The sequence below is a fragment of the Abramis brama genome (assembly GCF_963993115.1).
Source record: "Abramis brama genome assembly, chromosome: 5".
Classification (NCBI taxonomy): domain Eukaryota; kingdom Metazoa; phylum Chordata; class Actinopteri; order Cypriniformes; family Leuciscidae; genus Abramis; species Abramis brama.
In genome coordinates, this window is record NC_139967.1 from 45,228,239 (window position 1) to 45,255,632 (window position 27,394).

The 27,394-nt window shown below is 36.2% G+C and overlaps 1 protein-coding gene across 1 annotated transcript in view; it reads right to left on the bottom strand.

The window, feature by feature from the left end:
* The window catches only part of kif1ca (kinesin family member 1C, a), a 53,179-nt gene that overhangs the window by 7,879 nt on the left and 17,906 nt on the right, over positions 1-27,394 (bottom strand). The window contains exons 3-20 of the mRNA XM_084114504.1: positions 19,641-19,717; positions 18,278-18,457; positions 17,139-17,204; positions 16,040-16,218; positions 15,827-15,938; positions 15,671-15,748; positions 14,466-14,531; positions 14,211-14,289; positions 12,515-12,593; positions 12,273-12,421; positions 10,365-10,525; positions 8,987-9,066; positions 7,313-7,388; positions 6,787-6,866; positions 6,608-6,702; positions 5,782-5,865; positions 1,512-1,692; positions 1,232-1,304 (exon numbers count right to left, since the gene is read on the bottom strand). Of these exons, the coding sequence (XP_083970630.1) occupies positions 1,232-1,304; positions 1,512-1,692; positions 5,782-5,865; positions 6,608-6,702; positions 6,787-6,866; positions 7,313-7,388; positions 8,987-9,066; positions 10,365-10,525; positions 12,273-12,421; positions 12,515-12,593; positions 14,211-14,289; positions 14,466-14,531; positions 15,671-15,748; positions 15,827-15,938; positions 16,040-16,218; positions 17,139-17,204; positions 18,278-18,457; positions 19,641-19,717 (1,895 nt within the window). The remainder of the gene's footprint in view (positions 1-1,231; positions 1,305-1,511; positions 1,693-5,781; positions 5,866-6,607; positions 6,703-6,786; positions 6,867-7,312; positions 7,389-8,986; positions 9,067-10,364; positions 10,526-12,272; positions 12,422-12,514; positions 12,594-14,210; positions 14,290-14,465; positions 14,532-15,670; positions 15,749-15,826; positions 15,939-16,039; positions 16,219-17,138; positions 17,205-18,277; positions 18,458-19,640; positions 19,718-27,394) is intronic.

Genomic DNA, 27,394 nt, shown 5'->3' on the forward strand with positions numbered 1-27,394 from the left:
CAGTTTTCTCACTGATGTCACTATTGTTGTATTCATTTTGTAACTAAGAGAAAAGCACACAGCAGCACATATGTACAGGTGTAAACAGGGCCTGAATCTGCATCATGTAAGCCCGACTAAAGGTCCAATGGCAGTTTTCCAATAATATGGGTGAAGGGTCTCACGATCACAATCTCACCAGCTTCGGTCACTAAACAAAGGTAATTGCTATACCTGAGATCGGTCGCATTCACGCTTACACAATCAAAGATACTTTGGTATAAACCCCATGTTTTTTGCATACACTTGAATTTAACTTAAACGTTTACTTCGGTAGAGGTATGGCCACTACTACAGATATAAGCTGATAAGCAAGCTGATTCATAATAAAATCAAATGTAACAATTTATAACGTCAGGTAAATGTACTATCATGCCAATTTCATAATCAGTTCAAAGACAATAAATACAAAACATCAAATGCTCTGGAATAAAGAGAGAAGATGTGAACCTGACATTAGAAAATACATGATGCGGAGAGTCTTGGTCACTCTCATCATCAAGGGCTAATTTGAGTTACAAATCGCCACGTGCCTTCTTCAGCATCTCCCTTAAATACTCAGACCAAGGCAGAAACCTCTTTTTAAATGCAACATGAGTTCACAGTGGGAATTTGCATTAATCACCTTCTCAGACTTCCTGGGGACAGAGGTTGATTTACATGGTATCATTTGCTAACAATGGGAATTTGCATTCAGAGTTTACACCTTTGAGAGCAGAATGCCATTTGCCTGGAAGACAAACCCTCCTCTGTGTGCGAGTTCTCTCTAAACTCTTAAAAACTTTATTAGCTTTTGTTTTACTTCTTTGGGAATTAGACATTTGTACCAGTCGCACTGAGACATTTCAAATGATACCAAACGTGTGTAATACTGTATGATAATTATTCACATTAAACCATATAGATTCTTGGGTGAATTTTGGTGATCTCAGCATGAGAGAGAAGGAACGGGGGAAGAGGGAAAGAGATGTAGATTAGGATGATACTCAAGTGAAACTTGACACCTCAGACGAATGGTGCACAAGAGAGAGTTCAAATGTTAATTTCCTTTGTTTTCTCAGAGAGTTGCCCTTTCTTCCAGTTTTTCCAGTCTTATAATCACAAGACTCTGGTTCTCAACCTTGGTCCTGGAGTACCCCCATCACTACACATTTTGGATGTCTCTCTTATCTCAAACAGTGTCTTTTCTTACTAGTCTTTGCTGTTCCAGAATCTGGTCGGCCTCTTCCTTCTCTTTGCGGTACTGATTCTCCAGATCCTGCAGTCTAAGAAAGGGTGGGTTTGAGAGAGAGAAAACATTAGCAAGGAAACAGGTTTTACAAGGTCATCTTGGACCAGTAACAAACCAGCAATCTCGTTCCAAAAACCAGCTTGGCCATGCATTTTAATACTCATTTCACATACATTTTTCCAAGGCTATGACCTGAACACAGATCCATCCATATAGGAACATTTGTTAAATGTGTATTTACCTCTTCTCCATCTCCTGCTTTATGTCAATGCCTTGTTTCTCCAGCAGTTCTTTCTGTGCGTAGCTCCAGTCCACTGGCTCCCCCTGCTGTTCCTGTGTGGCACTGCGCTCTCTCTCCAGGCGGGCCTGCTCAGGGTGGTTAAACCTGAACACATGGTTCTTCCCCATCACTATACGGTTACCTATACAAGCACAGGACAAAGAAGAACAAAGGAGTTTTCAAGCTACGGTAAAGATGCATGATGGGAATGACATATTACCACACTACCATTTGTGCAGTACACAGAACTGTGACAATTTTCTGTGTGAGAAAAATATCCAAATGACCAGTGACATTTGCCATAAAAGTTAAGTATATCACAAGAGAACAATGCCCTGGCTGTTGTATCCCACAATTCAACATGACTTTCCTTCCCTAAATGGTTAGTTCATCCAAAAAAGAAAATTCTGTCATTACTTTCGCTTATATTCAAAGACAAATGATATTATGAATGAAAACTGAGATATTTCTGTCCCTCCATCGAAAGTCTATTCACCTAAAACTCTGACGCTTCAAAACATTCATAAAGAGATTGTAAAACATATCCATATGAATCAAGCGGTTTAATCAAAGTCTTCTGAGGAGACACAATCGCTTTATATAATGTACAGATTGAATTTAGGCTTTTATTCACATCAGGGTTCGTGCAGAGACTGTAAAATGAAATTCCAGGACTTCCAAGGACTTTTCAAGCACTACTTTTATGGTTTTCAAGAACTACAATCAGAGATATCACTTATCAAACAATATCTTTATTATATTTCAAATTCTAAAAAAGGTAAACAGATAAACAAAACAAAAACAAAAAAAGGAATAAAACAAAAATGGTACAAATTAAGTGCAACACAAGTAATGACTGTGGTAACTTTAACCATTATGACAAATATATCACTTTCCTTATTCAAACTGATTTTTTCTCTTCCATGAATATATGATTGACTTGAAGAATAAAAGCTGTATACTTGGATATTTATGAGCAATATCACTCTCATAGCCATGCGAAATGGCTCTATATCTATATCAGACGGGTTGCAGCGTTGATTTTGTGTGAAAAGATTGTTTTAGCAATAAAATTAAACACTAATTTCACATTTATTGTCTTTCAATAATTCAAGTACTTATTCATAAATAAAACATGGCTGTTTTCAAGGGTTTTCCAGGACTTAAATTTCAAAACGTCAAATTCAAGTACTTCAAGCACCTTGTAAGCACCTTGTACCTTGTACGAACCCTGTCACATAGACATTGATCAGCGAACATAAACAGAAGCTCAATTGAACCTGCTTGACGCACGAGAACAAACCTGTTCCATTTGTTCTCATGCTTGAGCTTCCATTTACCAACTTTAAATGCTTTATGTTTGTTTACTGACTGTGTTCCAAATGTGAACTAATGTCTTATGAATTTAGAACAAGACAAGGGTGAGTAATTGATGACGAATTTACATTTTGGGGTGAACTATATGGAAGTAAAATAATGTCAAATGTTTTTGAAATAAAAAGCCTGTTGAATTGCACTACTTGAAAAAAAATAGGCACTGCATTAACCATGCTAGCATTTTAATGCATTGTATTTTTAGGGCTTGCATTTTTATGGGCTGAAATTCAACATGGTTGAATATTTAAGCTGTGAATATTTCAATTAAAAACATTTCAAACACATTTTCATTATTAAAAATTCAATAATCCATATTCACCTTTCATATTTCACTTCCAAAATATTCAAACTGTTTAAAAATACAACCTATAATATTCAACAGGCAATTTTCGGTCCATTTTATTTCGCTTTGCAAATTCGCTTCCACAAATTCAGTGGTTCAAATTCGACAGTAAATTCAACGGAACTGCAGGAAAAGCAGTAGATTACCGAGATACTCTCCATCTGCTGTTAGTCAACCTCACCAGCAGGTGGTGCAAAAGCTCGTGTTGTTGACGAAGACAGAGCAACAGTTAGAGCAAGCCATTCATTCATAAAACTCATTTACAGCAATGTAAGTGTATTTGTGATTATTATGACGGCGGTTTTATGTTAAATTCAGTGTCTTCACGGTTACTTTCCCTGTGTTGCCTACAAGCATCTTTCTCTACCGTGAACGAGATTATAATGTTATTCCCCGATGCGGATATACAGATCCAATATTACATTTTTGAGGTTGACATATATTTCTCTTGGTTGTTTAGTTGCCTTAACTTTATATTGTGGCGATGTGCTGCATGCAGGCTATTAGGGTTTCCCTCAATACTTAAGGATTCCCCAGCTGGACATATACAACGCTTAACGTGGCTTAATGGACTAATTACAGTGATATAAAAGACCAAACTCGCAGGGGCAAGCAGATTGACTCAGAATAACGCGCAAAGTTTAATGCTGAGCATTTCCCAGTGACTGGCATAAAGATGGTTTGACGTTGGACATTCGCACATTTAGGGACCGTCTCTAAAGTGTATACGACTTTGGTATACACGTTTCTAACTTCAATAGCATTTGAATAGAACGACTTACAGTCATAAAACCAACTGTAAAGTGTTCATGTAGTGTCAGGCATAATGCGCACCCTTTGGATTTTTGATATTTATTCAAATAAATTAAAGTTTGCTATTGAAGTTAGAAACGTGTATGCAACTTTGGAGACGGTCCCTAAATGTGCGAATGTCCAATGTCAAGGCAATTTTATATTTATTAGGCTACATTTAGTCATTTATTTAGCAGACGCTTTTATCCAAAGCGATTTACAGTTAAACTAACAATAGGAGGACAACAATATGCAAGTGCTATGACTCTTCCCAGTTTAAGCTAATGCAATACACGTAGGCACAGCCAACTATACTATACTATACATATATACACACACACACATACATATATATATATATATATATATATATATATATATATATATATATATATATATATATATATATATATATATATATATATATATATATATGTATATGTATGTATGTATGTATGTATGTATGTGTATATATATATATATATCTATATATATATATACACACATACACTGTAGAGAGAGAGAGAGAAAGAGAGAGAGAGAAAAGAGAAGAGAAAGTGTTAGTATTGATCAAGTGTTGATTTTGTGGCAGTATATCACGAAACGCTCTGCATGAAACTTTGCGCGTTACGTTCATATTCTTAGTCCATCTAGCCTATATAGTAGCCTACAGCCTACATCCCCAATAAGGTGCGTGTTTGGTCTTTTATATCTCTGTATTAGTCCATAAACTACGTTAAGCGTTTTGTCCCGACAGAAGGGGAATCCTTGAGTATGAGGTATTGAGGGAAACCGATTATAATCCTGTTCATGTAGAGAAAGCTGATGACATGTAGGCTACACAGGGAAAGTAACAATGAAGTTATTGAATGAAACATAAACACAGCTTTTGTGTCTTTATCATCTTTTCCGCATATATACTGACACAGATAATGATTTTCATTTTATGAATGAATGGCTTGCTCTAACTGTTGCTCTGTCTTCGTCAACAACACGAGCTTTTGCACCACCTGCTGGTGAGGTTGACTAACAGCAGATGGAGAGTATCTCGGTAATCTACTGCTTTTCCTGCAGTTCCGTTGAATTTACTGTCGAATTTGAACCACTGAATTTGTGGAAGCGAATTTGCAAAGCGAAATAAAATGGACCGAAAATTGCCTGTTGAATATTATAGGTTGTATTTTTAAACAGTTTGAATATTTTGGAAGTGGAATATGAAAGGTGAATATGGATTATTGAATTTTTAATAATGAAAATGTGTTTGAAATGTTTTTAATTGAAATATTCACAGCTTAAATATTCAACCATGTTGAATTTCAACCCATAAAAATGCAAGCCCTAAAAATACAATGCATGAAAATGCAAGCATGGTTAATGCAGTGCCTATTTTTTTTCAAGTAGTGCAATTCAACAGGCCTTTTGTTTCAAAAACATTTGACATTATTTTACTTCCATAGAACTAACCCTTTAAGACTTTTATAAACAAAATGTAAAAATGCATTATAATTGCAGTTATTTCCAAATGAAAGTATTTGAAATGTTTACCGTTGCATGTTAAGTCCTGTATAACAGCATTTTATATAAAATAATAGTAGGCAGTTTTGTACGGCGAGGTGTGTCGTGTAGTAAACAATACACTAGTATTCCATTCTGAACCACGGAATTAGAAACACATCAAAAATTTTATTGAAAAGAAAAAAAAAAGAAAAAAAAAATCACCTTGTTTGAGTACGACACCGTCATTGATGCGTTTGCCATTGACATACGTTTCTGCTCCAACTAACGGCTCCAAAGTCACCACCACTGCAGACACACACACACACACACACACAGATATTTAGGTTTGAGACGTGATTACATTAAAAACATCAAAATGGCTTTGTCATGCCTAAAACATCACTTGTTGATGTGGCAAAATACATTGTCTTTAAAACTTTACTGCATTATATAACTACTATACAAGTATTTGGCTACTTATGTGACATAAAATGTATGGATATTTATGTAATATTTTATATACACACCTACTGTGTCAGTAAGATTTTTTTTAAATGTTTTTGAAAGAAGTCCCTTATGTTCACCAAGGCTGCATTTATATGATCAGAAATACAGTAAAACACTAATATTGAGAAATAATATTCCAGTTTAAAAGAACTGTTTTCTATGAGATATGAAAATCAAATTTATTCATGTGATCAAAGCTTAATTTTCAGCATCATTACTCCAGTCTTCAGTGTCACATGATCCTTCGGAAATCATTCTAATATGCTGATTTGCTGCTCAATAAACATTTCTACTTATTATTATTATTATTATTATTATTATTATTATTACAACAATGGTGCTGCTTAATTTTGTGTGTGAAAACCGTGATTTTTTTAAGGATTCAAGAGAGTTTATTGTCATATGTACTACATTCTTTGATGAACAGAAAGTTCAACAGAACAGCACTGATTTTAAATAGAAATCTTCTGTAACATTATGTCTTTCGTGTCACTTTCGTGGGACTCTGTGAATGTAATGAAAGTCATGTGACTGCTCTCACCCTCGTTATTGTCATTGACTTCACTGCAGAAGACGCAATGCAGCTCCTTTATAAACTGACCACTAAGACGAATATCCACATCCTCCTGACCAACTCTGCAACACACACACACTCTCATGAGACACACAGTGCAGTATTTACAAAGAAACAGATCAGTCCTTCAATCACTCACTGCTCACCTAGTGACTCCATCTTTAATATAATAGATCAGACACTCTGACATCAGAGGATCCTCGTTCAGATTCACCAGGTTGGGCGTCTGGGGACAAAACACATACTCAAAAACCTGGAAGCATTTTGGACATCTTATGTGCTAGGATAGTAGAGTATGAGCACAAATCATAATTTATATGTTTTAGAGACGTTTTGAGACTCAAAGGTGCGGTCACATTAGCAATATGTCGGTGAAATCACATGGGCATTGTCTATCGTCAGTAGTGTAGGGATGTATGAAGCACAGCTCACACAGATGTCACAGATTTCTGTTAGTCAACAGTCCAGCAAATTTTCTTGACCAACTTGAACCCGTTGCGAAATCAGCATGGGGCAATCTTTCGCCCTCACGCAAAAATCCTGATTGATGAATTCCTATCGAAATGACTGGATTTCATCTGAGAAACTGTAAATGTGACCGCACCTTTAAAGCTGTGGTGACAGAATGTGTATTGTAAACAGCGTAATACAGATAAATATGACTTGACTCACTCTTTTAGGTGAGAAAACACCCACTGTTCCTCCATCCTCTTTCACAGACACACCCATCTCAGCCAGCAGTGACTCCCTAATGCGTCACAACAGAGAGAAACGGTGTGGGGTTAGTCTCACTGGACTATCAGCGTGAAGTCTAGTCCACATCGCAGATTATTCTAGCCAAGGACAGGCCTGAGGTTGGAGTCAGCTGACTGACATGGAAAGTAGGGCTGTCACTTTTGTGAAAAAATCCTGTTCGATTTGAGACATAAGTGTTCATTGAATCGATTGTAAAATCGATTTTCCATGTTTAAAGACGTTTCCATTTTAAACGCCAAATATGGGAAAATCCACGGACAACTAACAGGCATTAGCTCGAACGTAAAGAGGGCGCTTGAGACGCGCACAAGTCAGCAAATATTCCTGATGATTTATTGGCGTGAAGTTTCGTGCACAGTGACAAACAGGAGTGCAACATTCTCGAAAAACAATAAGCCATAACATCAATGAAAAACATTACTGCAGGCTTCAACATGGCTGTGTTTACGACGTGTACCCCGAATCTGTAACTGTATGCATGAGACTGTCTGCATACCGGCAGAATTCACAGTTTTGTTGTAAAAAGAGACACATTATGTAGAAGTATAATTTGCTGTTATGTGTGTTTGTCAGAGCCTGCAGTCGCTGTGTGACGCGCGTTCGCTGCGGGCGTATCGTGACGAGCTGGACTTGCTCAGAGAAGAGACCGTTAAAATCGATTCCCTATTTTCGTTTTCGAAACTTGCGTTGGTTGGTCCGATCGATAATCTATAAAATTGTGTTCAGGGGGCGGGGTTTAGGGTTGGTGATGTCACTAACCCGGGAGGAATGTTGTGTAGTCTCTACCAGCCGTTTGTTGAAGTCCTTAAAAAGCAATTTCTTTAAAAGCAAATATCTCCCTTTGCTTTGAACTTTGAGCGTCGTAACTTTGCAGATGTTGTTTATGCTCAAACAGCAACATTACACACTAACTAGAGTTAGAAAAGTGAAATCATAATCAACCACCCCTTTAAGCTATATCAAACAAGCAAGAGTGCCGTTTTCTCAAATATCAGCACGATTGTAAATGTCATATTGATTTTATAACGGTTAACATTTCATTAATTCTATACACAATATTGCCTTTTTTTTAAATGAATATTTCCCAATGAAATCACAGCAGAATCGTTTGCATCTCCAAGTCCCACAGTTACAGAATGAATCCGTGTTTTGAACGAATCAGTTCAATGAACGATTCAACGACTGAATGAATCAACCGTTTGAACGTCAGTGGCTCGACTCAGTGGCTCAACTGGCGGTTTTAATTTCACTGCTTATAATATATAACGCTGCTTTGTTTACGGTTTGTATATCCGCATCCTAGCTCTTCCCTTTTTTGAAAGATCACTGTCACGTGCTTGTATGAAGACTCATTTCCTATCATACAGGAACGTGTGTGTTCGTTGGCCACTGGCTGTAGTCTTTGCAGTGGATTCAAGCTCAACTTTTCAGCCCAGATGCTTTTGTCGGCCCTAGTTCTAGTCAGTTTGGTGTATCTGGACATTTACATTCACAGGGTAAATTTATTCCATAAATTACATCCTAATTCAGTCCATTACAACAGTTTATGTTATAATTGTGCACACATTTTGAATACTGCGAACACTTCACCTGTCTTGTCGTATCGACTCGGTTTTCCTGAGTTTCTCTTCCCATGTTTCATTCAGCTCTGCAATTATCTTCTCTGTTTCCTGTTGGAGATGGTCCAACAATGGCAGTTAGACATTTTATTTTTGGTAAACATACATACCAAACATACACACTAGGGCTGGGTAAAAAAAATATCGATTTCTCGATTTTAATCGATTCTCATTTTTACGAAACGATATCGATTCTTAAATCCCAAGAATCGATTAGTCATCCTGTTTTCAGCTGATGAATTAATGGAACATTGTAGCGCGCATCCCATCCAATAAATCGCAATAATCTTTGTGCTTTGTTATTATTGATATGAAACAAAGTCTCAGATTTCAAATTACGTCCATTTTATTATGAAATTCAAAAACATAAATACCGTTTTGGCGCTGTGACGTGAGATCGCTCTGGCTCAGCTCAAGAGAAGCACATGATCTTCTCTTCCGCCTTAATAAAACCAGTTACAGCGCGAAATAAACACGAATGAGCATCTGAAAGTGTGTTAAAAGATGGAGTACAACTTATCGAAGTCTGTATCATGTCACATGGAATCGCTCAATCAGTGTTTCAACCGTGGAAAGACGTCAGTAAACAATGTCATGTAACGTCACATTTACCTCAGAAAAAACATATCCAGTGTCCATAAACTCGTTAGTCAGCCAGAAAAATTAACTCTAGAGAGGAGCATTTTGTTAAATATGTGCACCATATTACATATTCATTATAATTTTTTAATTTTCTGCAATATTTAATGCATGTTTGAATAAATCTGGAAAGTTTATGACAGCCACCATTTAAATTTTTATATAATTTCATATAACTTTATTATTATAAAAATAAATAAGTGTAATTTAAGTGTTTGTATACAATTTTTTACCTTCAATTTTATAGTAGGCTAATGAAGCCTATAGGCTACAACTGACTCCCATAGTTTACAATATTAGTGAAGAGATTTGTTTTCCTTGAGAAAATTTGCAATGTATTGTACCTGATATCCAAAATAATCAATACTGAATCGAAATTGAAACGCAAGCTTGTGAATCAAAATCGAATCGAATTGTGAAATTTGTGTCAATACCCAGCCCTAATACATACCATACATACCATACCATACATACCATACATGCATATATGTTTTTGTAAAAATTCTAATCAGTCAGAAACATTCTGCACCTGCTGACATTGGCTTAGTTGACATCATCTTTTGGACGATGGTATAGCTGCTGAACTTAGCAAAACATCTAACATTTGTTACCAACTTTCAGCAGCTGAATTATGAAAATACCTTCCCCACAAGCTGTTGCTGTTCTGGTATTTGGCTGTTGTTGGTAACAGAAGTGTCTGTCATGCGTACCTTGAGTCTCTCCACGGCCTCCTCTTGGCTGATGTGCTCAGTGGGACTCGCGGGCGTCTCACCCTCCATTGGTGCATCAGAGGTAGACTGTACATATGAGAGCGAGGGCTGATGGAGCTCACTTGATGCAACTCCCAAAGAGGGGCGGCCCGTTTCAGACCCTGAGAGAAAATGAGCATGCGAGTTATTTATTATGAAAAATGACTGTGACTGTCTACAGCTAAAGGACACCATGAAATCAAAATTAGAAAGTGTGTCTGTTAACATCTGTGCATCATGTGACCATGCAATCAGATTACCCGCCCTAATACTCATTACTGTAATGAAAAAACATTTCATTTCTCTAATACGGAAAAATACACTACCATTCATACGTTTAAAAAAAAAATATATTTATTACATGGCTTGGTTGAATTCTAATGTAGAATGCCAAGTATAACACACCATTGCCATGAAAAACAGAGCGTTGCGATGGACGAAGGATTCTAACCGTAGAGACGGAACGGACTATTTTCTTTAGCGGAAGCAATACAATCGTTTTTAAATCAATATTTTGTGTCAAATTATTGATTTATTTGGTAGGTAGCCATGAAATAAGCGGGATAATGTAGAGCGAGGCGGTTGTTATAGCGAATACAATACAACCAATAAGTATTCGCTATAACAACTGCCTCGCTCTACATTATCCCTTACATATACACCTTTGTTTAGCAAGGATGCATTAAATTGATCAAAAGTGTCAGAAAAGACATTTATAATGTTACAAAAGATTTATTTCATATAAATGCTGCACTTTGAACTTTCTATTCATCAGAGTACTAAAAAAATTATCATGTTTCCACAAAAATTTGAAGCTGCACAACTGTTTTCAACATGGATAATAATCAGAAATGTTTCTTGAGCAGCAAATCATCATATCAGAATGATTTCTGAAGGATCATGTGACACTGAAGACTGGAGTAATGATGCTGAAAATTCAACTTTACATCACAGGAATAAATTATATTTTAAATATTTATTTAAATAAAAAAATTTTTTTTAAATGGTAATATTTCATAATATTACTGTTTTTAATGAATTTTTTGATCAAATAAATGCAGCCTTGATGAGCAGAAGTGGTGTTTCAAAAAATAAATCTTACAGACCTGTTTAAATCTTGCTTAATTTAAACAGTAGTGTACATTATTAAAACTTACATTTTGCTGATATAAAATTTTTTTTTTTTTTTTTAGAATAATAGTCATTTATTATTTTCAGTAATGGGAATCACAAATGAGAATTAGTTTAATGTCTATGCAAAAATCTGGTTCTAAATATAGGCTTAAAATATATTTACATTTTTTCTTGATTTTGTGGTGAAATCTGACGAACGTTTTAGTGCGATATACTCACATCACTGCATATTGATATTAGGCATACCAAAGATATTCTCTGAAGTTTTATGCCATCTTATAGACCATCTTCAATTCTGCTTTAAAGTTGGCATGCAATCAAAATAGACAATTCTTATTTTTTATGAAATATTGCAGTATTTATTATAAATGATTTATCCACTCACATTATTATAATTTTTATATTCATGTGCCTCAAACTTTAATCAAAATAACTTCCCCTCCCTCTTGCAGCAACAGCTCTTCTTTTCTCTGATGACGAGGGCGGAGCAACCTGTCACTCACATGACATCGACCAATAGCAAACCAGAACCATGCAAGAAATTCCCCATGGACAAAATCAAATCCCACCCTACATTTTTTCTTGTTCCAGATGCCGTTTCACGTGACAATAGGGAACAAAAGATCATGAACTTCCATTTCATGCTGACTTTAAACAACTGGAACGCAGTGCGTCTCCAAGACACGTCACCCATGTGTCCACTTGTGAACAGACCTCTGTGAAAGCTGTATTTACCTGAGGCAGTGATGAGGTTGCTGAGTCCCTGAGACAGGAGGAGCTCTTTGAGTCTGTTGACCTCATCTTTGAGCTCCCGGACGAGACGTGCGTTTGGATCCTCATTTATCACAGCGTTGCACTTTATCTGCTTTGCTCTGTCTGCATACCTGCAGCGGGACACACAGTGCTGGAGCTTACATAGTCGAAACAGGACAATGTACCGCACATTTATGCTGGAAAAGAAAGAACTGTGTTTTTACCTGAGAGTGCTGAGTGTTTCCTCATAATTAATATCTGCTGGGCTCAGAGCAGCGATCATGGCCGTGCGAGAGTTTCCACCTGCAAACACAAACACTCAATTAAACATCAGTGTTTAAAGACTTGTTCGATCCAAGATCAAGAGTACACTATTGAACATACTCCTTTATGTAATCAAAGCTAAAAATGAATACATTAATAACAAATTAAGGTTACACTTTATTTTAAGGTGTCATTGTTACAGTGTAATTATATATTTAAGTACTGTGTAATATTAATTAACTATATGTACTTACTATAGGGTTAGGGTAGGATTAGGATTTGGTTGAGGGTTAGTTGCATGTAATTATGCATAATTTACTGTTATTACTATGGTAAGTACATGTAAAATATGTAACAAGGACACTGTAAAATAAAGTGTTACCAAGCAATGATATATAGCTTTCAAGTATTTCTCAATTAAGTAAATGAAGTAATGTTTAAAGTTTTTCAAGAAATTAAAGTAAACTTAACTTTATTCAGTAGTTTAAAAATATAGGGTCTGTAAGATTTTTCTTAATGTTTCTTCTGCTCACCAAGGCTGCATTCATTCAACATTTAAAAAAAAATGCAAAATATTAATTACATTTTAATTTTAATTAATTAATTAAAATATCTGTTTTATTTGAGTACATTTTAAACTAATTTATTCCTGTGATGCAAAGCTGCATTTTCAGCATCATTACTCCAGTCTTCAGTGTCACATGATCCTTCAGAAATCATTCTAATATGATGAGTTGCTGCTCAAGAAACATGTATTATTATTATCAATGTCGAAAAAGTGTTTTTGTTTATTCATATTTTTGTGGAAAATTCTGTAACATTGTCTTTACTGTCATTTTTGATCAATAGAATGCATCCTTGCTGAAAAGTTTTATTTTCTTTAAAATGAATGAATGAATGAATGAATGGGTCAAATAAATAAATAAATAAATAAATAAAAAAAAATTTCGACCCAAAACTTCAGACCAGTCAAGTATTCTGGTTCCATTGACTTTAGGGACAGAAATCTCTCATGTTATACTAAATTTATCTTTATTTATTAATATTTCAATTCAGTGATGACAGAATTTTTGGGTGAACTAACCATTTAAATATAGCTTTTTTTTCTTCTGTTTTTTAAGTAAATCATAGAAAAACAGCCAATATCTACATCTCTAAGTTACCGAGACCCAAAAATATGCAAGACACACAATATTTGCTCATTTCATTTTATATATTTGTTTCTGTTACCGTTGAATCTTTTGTTGTGATTGTCTTCAGAAGTAAGTAAGAGACAGAAGAATGTCTCCAACTCAAGGTTTTTAACATAAGACAATGTCTTAATCTTGGACCGATAGAAGAGTTAATTAAAAAATAGCTGGATATCGAATATACTTCTTGATGACTGGTTTTAGGTGTCAGACCAAACTCTGTGCTAACTGGTTTTTTATGCAGATCTTCTGATGGGACATTGGTGGCGTGTCAACAGGGTCTAACAACACATGACCCAAAAGCATCTTATTGGTCGATGAGTTTATTTCAGTGACTCTCTAAACGAAAAAAATAAAAATAAAGTTCTCTTGTCAGACCAAATTTCGCCCCTGTATGAGCAGATCTATAGGAATGTATCGTTTCAATACAAAGCCAGTGAATAGGCCTTTAGACAGAAAGACATACCTAGATTTTCCCTCAATAACCACGTGAGCACAGAATCCCTGTAGGGAATGAAATCAGAGCGTCTCTTCTTTGAGCCGTGCTGTGGAGGGGAAGTATATTGTTACCCTTGACAAAGAACTCAACATTTGAGACAAAACACTGAAAGACAAGTGAAGACAAGGAGACGACAGATGGGATACAAACAGAACTGAAGAAGCAGAAAGAAACAGAGGAGAGACAGAAAAATTAATGAGCCCCAGAAAAAGCAGCTCTTACCATGTCTGCCAGTGCCGAGATGACTTTACCCAGTGTTGTCAGAGATTTGTTAATATTGGCTCCCTCCTAAAAACAAACAATACTTTTAAATGATCTGTTAATACTTGAGATTAAAAGGTTAATTCATTCAACCGAAAGTGTAATTTGTCATAATTTACACAGCAGAATGTCCAAAGCTTTTCTGTACAGTTAGGTCACTTGAGATGTCAAGCTAAAAAAAAAAAAAAAAAAAAAAAAAAAAAAAGAACGCTAAAATTGTGATTAATGTCCAATTCAAGCCATAATTCAGAGGAAAAATTCCCTTCCGCTCATAAACCTCATTCCAACTTCCACATTCTCAAATGTATGACTCATGACATATCATTCATGTAGCTTCAGAAGACCTAATATAGCAATTTATCTCTCTCTCATATATATAATTATACACACACACTTTCTTGTACATCTATCTTTATGAGGACATTCATTGACAACACAATCTCTAGCCGCTTACCCTAACCTTACCTATCACAACTAAGTGCCTAACCCGAACCCTGACCCTAAACCGACCCTTAACCTAATTATAACCTTATCCCTAAAACCAAGTCTTGACCCTCAAACAGGCCTTTAAAGGGCTCTCAGAAACTGAGGACCGGCCAAAATGTCCTCACTTTACTCTCTTTGTCCTCACTCCAATGGTCTAAAACTCAAACTGGTCCTCACAAAGATAGTTGTACAAGTACACACACGTACACACACACACACACAGTTTCTATTTTAATAAATATTTAAAATGTAATTTATTCCTGTGATCAAAGCTGAATTTTCAGCATCATTACTCCAGTGTCACATGATCCTTTAGAAATCCTTCTAATATGCTGTTTTGTTACTCAATTATTAATAATGGTTCTTATTATAATAATATTTTACAATTATACCATTTTATGTTGACCATGTGTGTGTATGTACCTGTCTCTCTGTCTATCTACTTCATATATAAGTCATATGAACTACTTTTATGATACGTTTATGGAGTATTTTAATTCCGACATCTCCTTTGTGCTTCCACTGTATGAACATCCTTCAGAATATCTCCTTCTGAGCTCCACAGAGAAAAAATAAAAGTCAAATGGTTTTACAACAATGATGAGGGTGGGTGAATGATGACAGCATGTTGTTTTTATTCCTCCTCCTTTAATTCAGAACTAATATGGCATCAAACACACCTTCAACCTCAAGCCTTTGGCTCCAGACGAGTCGGCTCTCTCACTTCCAGCCAGATCAACCAGGCTGATCTTGCTCACCTGAGCGTTACACAAAGAAACCAGAGTGAGAAAAGAACAACAAAAAAAAGGAAGTTTTCTAATCTCTTACACACACACCTTCTCAGTGTCCAGGCTGGTCATGTGGTCGTGTCGACGCTGTGTGAAGAGGATGGTGAAGACTGCATGCGAGCGACTGCTGGTCTCGTTCATGTTGGTAGCAGCAACCGTCCTTCAAGCAACAGAAACATGGTTGATAAAATTAATCATTGACCGATTAATCGATTATCAAAAGAGTGCTTATCATAATCATGTTTGTGTGTATAATAATACCTGGCTTTGTTCCCAGTGTCCATGAGATCTGCAATATCACTGTAGTTTGTAACCGCCATTTTGGAGAGGTCTTCTACGTAAGGGCCCATTATAGGGTGCTCTCTGACCCTCAAGGACCCTCTGCTTTTTGGGTTCAACAAGTCCCGAACACGCTCGCAGTAAATCTCCATATATGAAACCTAAAAACATATTATATATAAAAGTAATATCAAATCCTTTATTGACTATATAATATATAAAGTGTCGGCTTGTTAATCTGAAGGCATGTGCTTCACGAGTGGATGTCCAGAACAATTATCCGTTTTAAAGTGCCCCTATTATGCTATTTTAAAGGTTCCTCATTTTATTTCGGAAGTCTCCTACAATGTGTTTACATGCATCCAAGGTAAAAAAACCACTATTTTTTTCATAATATACATAGCAGGATCTCTTCTCAAAGTGTCTGAAACGGTTCAATAAAGGATTCGGTCTCATGAAACTGCATGAAACTCGAGAACCTGCTCTGATTGGTCAGATGGCCTAGTCTGTTTTGATTGGTCGACCGCTTACCGTACGTGTCAGAAACCGAATGACCATTACCATATCTGAATTTCCGATCTAGATCTTCCTCACTCTTAATACACCGTGATACGAACAGTAATGATGGCGTCGGTTTTACAGAATCAATTCAAGCGCGAGTCTCATCCTTTAGAAGTGCATTAAAAGTGGATTTGCTTTGGCAGCAGAAAACAGCGTCTTCTCAACATGAACAACACAAACCAAACTCTTCCAGTCTCAGCTACAACTACAGTGTTTGAGGGGCAAAGTAGACACTGTTCGCTTGCATCCAATGAAGACCATAGGCTAGCATTATACTAATGTGTTACAAACCTACTTATGTTCATGCAGGAAGTAAGACTGGAATTACTGACGATTCGTTTCAGGCCGTTCAGAATCAAGTCTCTTTTATTTGTTGTGCACTTTCATCTTTAAAACTTTGCAGACGGTTTACATTCACATACAGCTATTTTACACACTGCATGAAATGTATTATTCGAAAAAGCATAATGGGACACTTTAACACTGCAGCACACAGTGGTTTACACACACACAAACATACCTCTACAGAGAAGGACAGGTCAGGGTCAGTGTTATCTGCTGTCTGTCTGAACAAATCCTCGCACATCTATGGGGAAAAATGCACAATGAGAGAGATGTGATCACTAAAAGTGCTCAATTCAACAAGTACAGAATAAATTATTAATTCTTTTAGCATGTGAGAACCACTCGCTACTATAAATGATAAATGGACCCAACTGTTTTTGTTCATTACAAATTGCAAGCATGCTTGAGCTTCTGTTTACCAAATTTGAGTGCTCTATGTACTGATCAATGTTTATGTGTGATTATTACACGGCTCTGTGGAATACTTGATTCTGATTGGTCAATAGTGCCATCCAGCGGTAAATTATTCCCAGATATGAACCGCTGAAAACAGAAACACAGGCTCATCCGGGTCACTGAAGTCAGCAGTGCTAAATGCGGTTTTTCTTCGTGGAAGGTTTGTGTTTGGTGAGCTAATAAAATATTAAAACTCAGTCGAATCAATATTTTGTGTAGTAATTTAATTATACCATCCAGTATCGTGGACTCGCTCTCTCTAGTTTCATACAAACGCAGCTGCCGCCATTTTGTGACTATTGTTTTGTACACTGTTGGATTATGAGATACAAACAGGTACGATTTTAAAACAGTTCAATCTGAAATCAATATATCTGTATCCCCATAATTATTTATGTGGAAACATGCAGTGTAATAAGTGATATGAATGACTGTATACTGTATATCTTAAATGTCCGTTACAGAAAAAAAAAAAAAGTACAGTATTGTCTAGTACAAAGAATAGTACAGTATGTGAAAAGATCAAAGAATATTTGATTCCTCAAGCCAAGACATTTCTCAAGAGCCGTTCATTCCGTTATATACAAAAAAATTAAATTAGCACAAAAAAAAAAGAAAATACTGCACTTTTAACACAGATCAATCGACTAGTCATTCAGACCACCCACCTACTAGTAGATTTTGAGAATATAGCTTTACTTATCTATAGACTACAATGTTTTTCAGTCATTTGGTTTGTTTTGCCACATCAAACATATCCTGACTGGCTGCGATTCCATTGCTTTGTGCATTTCACTTGTGGATAGTAAAATGACTTGTTGCAGGAAGCTTTCATTCATGCTATCTTCATACAAACACCTGTGGTATGATGCCTTGCTGCCCAGGATCTTGTTTTCCCATCATTGTGTACGACTTCCCTGCTCCAGTCTGTCCATAAGCAAAGATACACACGTTATAGCCCTCGAAAGCATGAAGCAGCATCTCCTCGCCAATGTCCTGATACACCTTCTTCTGAGATGCAAAGGATGGGTCTTCTTCCTGCAACACAGCAAAAAAGGACAAAGTCAGAAGGAGTTTTCTGTGATCAGATAAATGTCTGAGGAAGATGAGTGTTTAATAAAGGCCTAATTCACATACTTTTCAACAAACTAAAAGTGCATGTACATCAGTGTTTTTTGTAATCGGTATCTTGAGTATGCAGAGCATTCACAGCTAAAATGTGCATGCATACAATGCAAGTACATTATTTTAAATATGCAGTAATACAGTATTGGTTCATACTAACAAATCATAAAATTGCGTCTTGAATTGATGGACACTATTGCGTACTGTTTGCGATTGCATGCAAGATGTGGCATGGCTTTCAATCAAGTTTTTGAACTTTAATAAAGGATCTATTATGCACTTATTCAAAGTCTTGATTTTGTTTTTGGGGTCCACTAGAATAGGTTCTTTCTTAAATGTTAAAAACAAAAAACATTATTTTTCACATATTTTACATTGTGCAGCTCCTCTCTTCCCAGTCTGTCAGTAACGCTGTTTAGTTCCAGTCTCTATAAAGCCCGTTCTTCTGAAAAGCAGAATGTGCTCTGATTGGTCGGCTGGACCAGTTGTGATTGGTCGGCTGGACCAGTTGTGATTGGTCGGCTGGACCAGTTGTGATTGGTCAACCACTCCAAGCGTGTTTGGGAAATGTCCCGCCCATTACCATAACTGCGAGTTTCTAACTAACTCTCAACCACCTCTTTATTTTGCATATATTTTAAAAAGGAATATTGTGATGTGTTCGTTCCTGGAAGAAAACTCAAGACTACAATGGAGGCGTTTCAGGGAGTTCAGAAACAGTGACACTGATATAGAGAATATCTCACTTTAGATTAGAGGGACTGTGTAACTTTTCAGACCTTCTTCAAGCACAAACAACAACATTACACACTAAAGAAATTTGAATATGTAAAAAAGCCTAATAGGACCCCTTTAAGACATCAACACATCACTTTCTGTTACAGTGTACCTTTGTGTAAAGATGCTTTGAAAATCACTATACATTTATATATTTTTATTATATATATATATACATACATACATACATACATACATACATACATACATTTATTTATACATTTACTTATACATTTATATATTTATACACGCACACACAATACATTTATTATTATTGACAGATTCATACATTTAAAAAAAAAAACAGTTTCCAACTTACTGAGCTGTGTGACCAGTATGAATAATCAAACGTGAAGTTCTTGGGTGAATCCTTGGGTTGTTTGGGATTAGTAATACCTGTAAAACATACACATAATTCAGCAGACTAATTTTGCACATAATTCTGGCACACAAAAAAACAAAAAAAAAACTGTATTTTTTGGTAAAAAGTAAATTATAATTTAGACAGAAATTCCAGTCTAATAATTATGACATAGCCAGAATTTAAAAAGCTGACTTTGTTTCTCTTTGAAATAATTGGATGGGAGGCACACTACAAATAATGTTTGGTGTAGATAATAACCGAGGACCTGGCAACCCTGGCTTGAACTACAGGTGATTCATAGGCTCAAATAGAGCCTGCTTTAACATACAATTTTTTTAAACTGTAAATGCATTGCTGTAATCTAACTTCAAGAGCCATTTTCTTCACACATGTTTTCCCACCCCTTTTTGAGTGACAGGATATAATCGGCCCTGATCATCGGCTAATTTTAAACAATCCGCAGATAGTGAAAATAATTGCTTTAAACGGTCGATTATTGGCAGATACCGGTACATCAGTGCATCCCTATTAAATACACAGGGATTTCTGAACACATACTAGTTGAATAATTGTTCAGATAACCCACAGACTAGTTGATTTATAAAATTTGAAGTTTTTCAAACCCCTACTCTGCATGCTACCAGGGATACAGGTGTCATAGCGGTTACTATATGATATAATATAATTTAGCACGTCTGGAATGCTGTACTGACCAATCAACATCCAAGAACTGTGTTATATTTACATTTGTAAGTAAGCAGTCCTTGCTTCTTAAAAGTTGAATTGAATGGCAGTAATCAAGGAGCAATGGGGGCTTTTCTTAGGACTACTATTACCAGGTCATGTCAACACACAGTCCTGTCCATCCATCATGAGCTTAGAAAGATCCCAGCTCTGCAAACACTGCAGGGACACAGTGCTTCCCCTCCATACACATTTCTTTCAGTAGTTTTAAAATTACCTTTGACACCATATCCCTACTAGGCCCTGAACACAATGAACACTCAGTGAAAACTGAAAATCCCCTCTCTACATAAGCTGCATACAAAACATCTCAAATAGACCTCAAAAGTATGTACACTTAAACTACACTTAAATGCAAGAATGTTACAGATAAAACGTCAAATCAAGTGGCGTCAATTTAATGGTCACACTTCTATAGTGATGAACAGGAGACTACAGCAAATACAGCGTTTCTGCAGGTTTTATGAAGGTAAATTTAAGACTTTCAAAGACCATTTTAAGGCTAATTAAAGAAAATGTAGGGAATGTTAAGGGTTGAATACCTATGCTCCCAACCACTACAATATGGAAAAAACCTTCACTTGTTTGCAATGTGATAAGAAAGTACAGTAATGTTCTTCCTCAGTATTTTTATTTTGTTTTCCAGTCCAAACACTGATTCTTCAAACAAGATGCATTAACATAAGAAGCACAAATGGCATGAGAAACGAAGTTATGTTCGGTCAATGGGCTCAGAAAAAACATAATTCAAGGGAATTATGTCTTCATACCTAATTAACAGATATTTGTTCTTGTTTGTTTTTTTATTTAAATGTTTTAATTTCTCAGAAACCAAGACTTGATATCGACATTTTGCATCTCAAGTAAATGTAACTCGATTTAAGGATGTTTATATATTTATACAAGAAAACAAGACAAAAATACTAAGGAAGATATTCATTTTTACAGTGCATTTAATGTCATGACTTTTTAAATTTAAAGACTTTCTACTCTGATTTAAGACCTTTTTAAGGCCTTCATTTTTTTTATGTTTATCTAAATACACTTCCTGGTCAAAAAAAAAGTCACAGTTTGGATTTAAATAGGCAAATGCTTAAGTCTATGACTGGATCATTTTTGCAGTGATTATTATGTTTCTAGCATGTTTGGCAACAATTTTTCTAATCCTAACCGATGGACTTTGTAGCTCTTCATAGCCGGACCCGGGCCGTATCCAGACCAGATGGAGGACCTGCGCCTAGACACGACCACAACGCATGATGTTGTGATCCTCAACAAACCTATACCGGCGTGACTCCGATCTTCAACCAGATGGAACTGGATAATATTCTGATTGTTCCAAACCAATCTGACTTCTGATCTATAATGCTGCCTGAATCATAATCATACACTGTTCGTTCATTGGCCAGAGGAGAACTGCCCCCCCGACTGAGCCTGGGTTCTCCCAAGGTTTTTTCTCCATTCTGCCACCTGATGGAGTTTTGATTCCTTGCCACTGTCGCCCTTTTGTTACCATTTGCTTGTCTTGCTTAGTTGGGGACATTAAATGTAACATTTCATTTAATATATTTAACAATAATATTGATCTGCCTGCATTGACACCATTATATGACAACTGAACTGGACGATGACATCACGGTTTTCCCCAGAGCGGCTATATGCTATATATATATATATATATATATATATATATATATATATATATATATATAAATATAAATATAAATATAAATATAAATATAATATAATATATTATATATAATATAATATAATATATAAAAATTAACTAAATTAATAACTTTTTTAAAACAAAACTGAAACATCACTGAACTTAAGCTGGACTGTGACGCTATTTTCTTCTGGAAACAAACTTTTTTGCATTATTTTCCTGTTATCTCTGTAAAGCTGCTTTGAAACAATCTGTTATTGTAAAAAGCGCTATATAACTAAATGTGACTTGACTTGACATCCCAAAGACTTAAAATTAATTTAAGATCTGGACTCAGAGGAGCCGATTCATGTGTGTAAATGATTCTTCATGCTCCTCTCAACCATTCTTTCACTGTTTGAGCCTGATGAGTCTTGACATCGTCATCCTGGAATATGGTCATGATGTGTTTCCTACACAGTCCATCGGTTAGGATTAGAAGAATTATTGCCAAACATGCTAGAAACATCATAATCACTGCAATAATGATCCAGTCATTGACTCTTAAGCATTTGCCTATTTACAACCAAACAGAGACTTATTTTTTGTCTACACAAACTTCATCACAGTCAGTCACAGTAAAAATAATCCTTTGTACATGTACTTTGCTTTGCCCCTTCCAAACTTTATTGAAGTTTAGAAACTTATTCAAGATTTTTATGCGTGTTGAATTGGCAGCAAGAAGAACTGTCTCTAGCACACAAATGTGCCATTGAGATGTGCAGCTGCGGTTAAAAATTAACAGTTAATTTGAGATGAAGGTAAAAGTGAAACTCCAGTGAGTAGGGTCATATAACATGCTAGAAACATAATCACTGCAATAATGATCCAATCATTGACTCTTAAGCATTTGGCTATTTAAATCCAAACAGAGTTATGTATGTAACATAACATATATTCTGGTTAGCTGTTATTTTGCTTATATAGTTATTTTAGTTAAAGCTGCAGTCCAGAGTTTTTCCTCTTTGTCGCCATCTCGGTTCGAAATCTGCAATTGAAGTTATTCACGGAATTATCAACTTTATGTGGGTTGTGCCTCGGCACGGCTCGGCACGGCACAGCATGGATGAATCCGATGTTTTGAGGAGAATGTGTGGCTGTCAGTCGCCACCGGTGTGGATCCTGGCATTCGCAATCACAGATTCTGCTTTATGGAAGTATGACCAACATAAGAATTTTCACCGGAAAATGTAATCTGAACAAGTAAGTAACATCCACTTTTGTTCTGAGTCTGACCAACTAAGGGAAAAAGGCATTGCAGTAAATACACTGAAAAAAAATTAAAATTATTTTAACGTAAGTGGTTGCACACATTTTAGCTACATTTAAACAAATGCATTAAGTTGAACTAAAATTGATTAAGTTCAACTTAATGCATTTGTTTAAATGTAGCTAAAATCAATTGTGTGCAACCACTTACGATAATTTTTTTTATTAAATTCAACTAATCATTTTTTTCAGTGTAGCGCTGATTAAATCTAACGATCGCTTATCATATCACGTCAAACCGTGCAAATTATACTTTGTTCTCAAATTGTTAATGTTAACAACATCAGCATTGCATGACATTTAATGCCCTTCCGATATTATCCTTGTTTTCGCATGGGCCGGTTGCAGTCTCTTTTTTTCTCAGAAGTCCGAAGTCTTTTGCATTTTACAACGGGTGAGTCTCCTGTTGTCACTGGTGATTGTTTTTCAAACCTTTCTGGATCCGCCATCAAATTGATAAGTTTAATAGAGAGCCTAAGTCCCTCCCCTTCCGGTCGACCACCATGGGACCTTATTTCGGAAAAATATTGTATGGTAGTCAATGGCGCGAGACAACAAATATTTTGATCTCGTTTGAATTGTGCCCTGATTTACACACATGATGTTTGTCAATTTAAAAGATACATTTTAAAGTCAAGAAAGTCGCAGTTTGATGTAAAACTGTTGAGGTATAAGACTGTGAAAATACGTAATTACAGAGACTACAAACCCAGAAGGTGCACGTGTGACGTCATACCTTTTCTCTCAATGAATGAAGCTAACTTTACTGAAGCTAACGTCTGTCTGTTTCTATAGTCTTACGTTATAATCGTAACATAACGCCGTCATGCCTGAGTGTTTTGTACCAGAATACACACATACGAGCAACGGATCTTGTGACGTACATAGTGCGAGACGAGAGATGTAGTTCATTGAGCGATTTTCACATAAAACTAACTGTTACTCTTCTGTTTTATGACAAACTGCGACTTTCTTGACTTTCATAATTACCTTTTAAATTGACAAACATCATATGTGTAGTTCAGGGCACAGTTCAGACGGAATAAAAAGATAAGTTGTCTCTCGCCATTGACTTCCATACATATTTTTTCCGAAATAAGGTCCCATGAGCCGGAAGCGGAGGGGCGGGACTTAGGCTCTCTATTGGCGCTTTTCCATTACCAGTACCAGCTCAACTCGACTCGACTCGGCTCGCTTTTCGCTCCATTTTCCATTGCAGATAGTACCTCCACAATAGTACCTGGTCGTCATAGCGACGCCGCAGGAAACTGCCGTGACTTAATCTTTTACGCGAGACACACCCGCTACCCACACACACAGGACAATGGAGGAAATCGAGTGTATGCTGTTTTTGGATGTTTTTATTTTTGTTTTTGCTGTTTTTTTATTCAGGATACTCCGTCTGGCGCGTGCAATGATGACGCAGTGAATAGTGACGATTCTCTCTGACCAATCAGCAATCTGTCGTGTTTTCACGTCACATTTTAGTATCGCCTCAGCTCGCCTCAGCCCGCTTAGATCCTCGCCGGAGGTGGTACGAAAAAAAGTACCTGGAAGCAGGTACAGGTACAACTTTTACACAGTGGAAAACCAAACAGAGCCGAGTCGAGTCGAGGTGAGCTGGTACTGTGTAGTGGAAAAGCGCCATATTATATCAAGTGTTGTGAGAAAAGGCTATAAATCTCCACCTCCAACATCCTCACACTCATAGCCGACTAGCCGAGACTCTTCTTTATGTGTACAGATGTGACGTAATGACGCAAACATATGCTCGAATTTACCACGGAAATCCACCAGTACCACTGGAATTAAAAACATTATTACAAGCTTACCGTTTTGAATCGAGCTACGGCAAGCAGAGAGTTTTGAACACTGGCTGGTTGTGTACTCGCTCAATTTATTTTGGATAATTTAACAGCTTTAAGGACATGACGCAGAAAACAAACCAGATCTAGATCAGTTTTGCCCTCTCTAAAATTCAGTTTGATGCAGTTAATTTTAGTGCAAAAGAGAAACTCCAGAGAGTAGGGTCATATAAAGGAAGCCAAAGGGTGGAGAAGGCCCCAGAATAATAAAACACTGCTGGGTAACAATGGAGCACTGCTGCCTTGAGCTCACACAGCTCAGTGTTTGTGTTGGAGGGGGGTCAAACCAAACAGACTGCCAGCCCGGCAGATTCTTTAGATAGAGGGTGCGAGAAAGAGAGAGAGAAAGAGAGAGAGAGGAGTAAGGCAAATGCAGTGGAAGAGAGGGTGATGTGGAAACGCTGTGTACAGGGAGACGGGAATGTGAGGTCTGGCAGCCGGGACAGTGTGTGAACGGCAGGATTTCACAGCGCTTTAGGACTGTGGTTTGGAGGCGTGTTTCCAAACTCTCAGAAATTTCCCCCTCTTTCAACATGTGGGTGGAGACAGAAGTATTTTTGGATATTACCATGGAAAAGTTCATGGAGAGTTACTTGTAAAAGTGTGGAGCTGGTTCTCTCAACTGCTTTAATGTTAAAAAAGTGCTGAAAATACTAAGCTCTTTGAGAGATGAAAACATGATGAAATTAAGATATGATCATGTAATTTGTAATAAAATATTTAAATTTTAATATTAATTTTATCATGTTTAAGAAATAAAAGATTTAGTAAACAAGTATGGAACGACAATTTTTTTTAATAAAATATCTAAAATGGTACAACAACGTCTTAATGCTCTTTTTAAATGTCTTAAATTTGGGGATGGAAAAACAGGGTTGGCTATACAGCTAATGTGATCATTAACTAAAAGGTTATGATTTCATTAAATAAATATAAGCACTGCGCGTTTCAAAGTAGAAGCCTGTTGCACATTCTACAGGCTCGCAGTTTCAGAGCAGTTTGCAATCAATGGATACCTCACATTTATGCCAAACGACTGTTTATGATTAGCTGTTGATGAATTATGAATTAATGTTCACTTTATGGTGTTTATATTGTAATATGTTGTAGATTGTTGTAAGAGGGCATTATATTTTTGAAAATTCTCGTTGCGTTCATGCCATTTTGTAATTACCATAATTACGAGATTTCAACTTGTAAAAAGCGCCCACGTCGAGCTCGTACTTGTAAGCTGAGAAGCTCATACTTGTACCACCTGACTGCTGCAGATTCATGAATGCGTTGATAGTGTTGCCACAGAACAACTCAGAGTAGAACCGAATGTCACGTGCTGTCATTTCAAAATTTTATCTCCCTCATCTTCTTTTAATGAGCAGCTGGCAATACTAAAGCATTGACATTTCAAAATAAGAGTGTGTGTAGTTGGTGTATTTTGGGCTTGTTAATAATTAAAAGTCCCACATTATGAATAAATGCATATTTTTTCTCCCTGGTTATTGGTATTTTGGTTACATAAACTGTATTTAAATGTATGGAAATATGATGATCATATAGCAGAATTGTGACAACAAATTATGTGCAGGGTGAATTGTGTGTGTGGGGGTGCAAAATGTATATATACATATTTTTTTTGTTTTTTTGTTTTTTTGCCCTGATATATATATAGTAACACACACACACAATTCACACACACACATACGTGTTACTATATATATCAGGGCAAAAAAATAAAAAATAAATAAATAAATAATTATATACTTTCAGATATATATATTTTGCCCTGATATTCAGACCCTTTCCAAAAAATTTGAATATCATGGAAAAGTTTATTTATTTCCATAATTCCATTTAAAACGTTAAACTTCCATAGATTATAGATTCAGGACCCACAACTTAAACGATTTCAAGTATTTAGTTGTTTATTTGTACATAATTTGGGCTTCCAGCTGATAAAACCCACGAAAACAGGATTTAAAAAAATCAGAATATTACATGAAATCACACAGTAATTACACAGTGATACCATGGTCATTGAACCAGGTTTTGGTTCTTTTGGCAGTGTGGGCAGGTGCAAATCCTGCTGGAAAATGAAGGAAGCATGAAGTGCTCTGAAAATGTTCTGG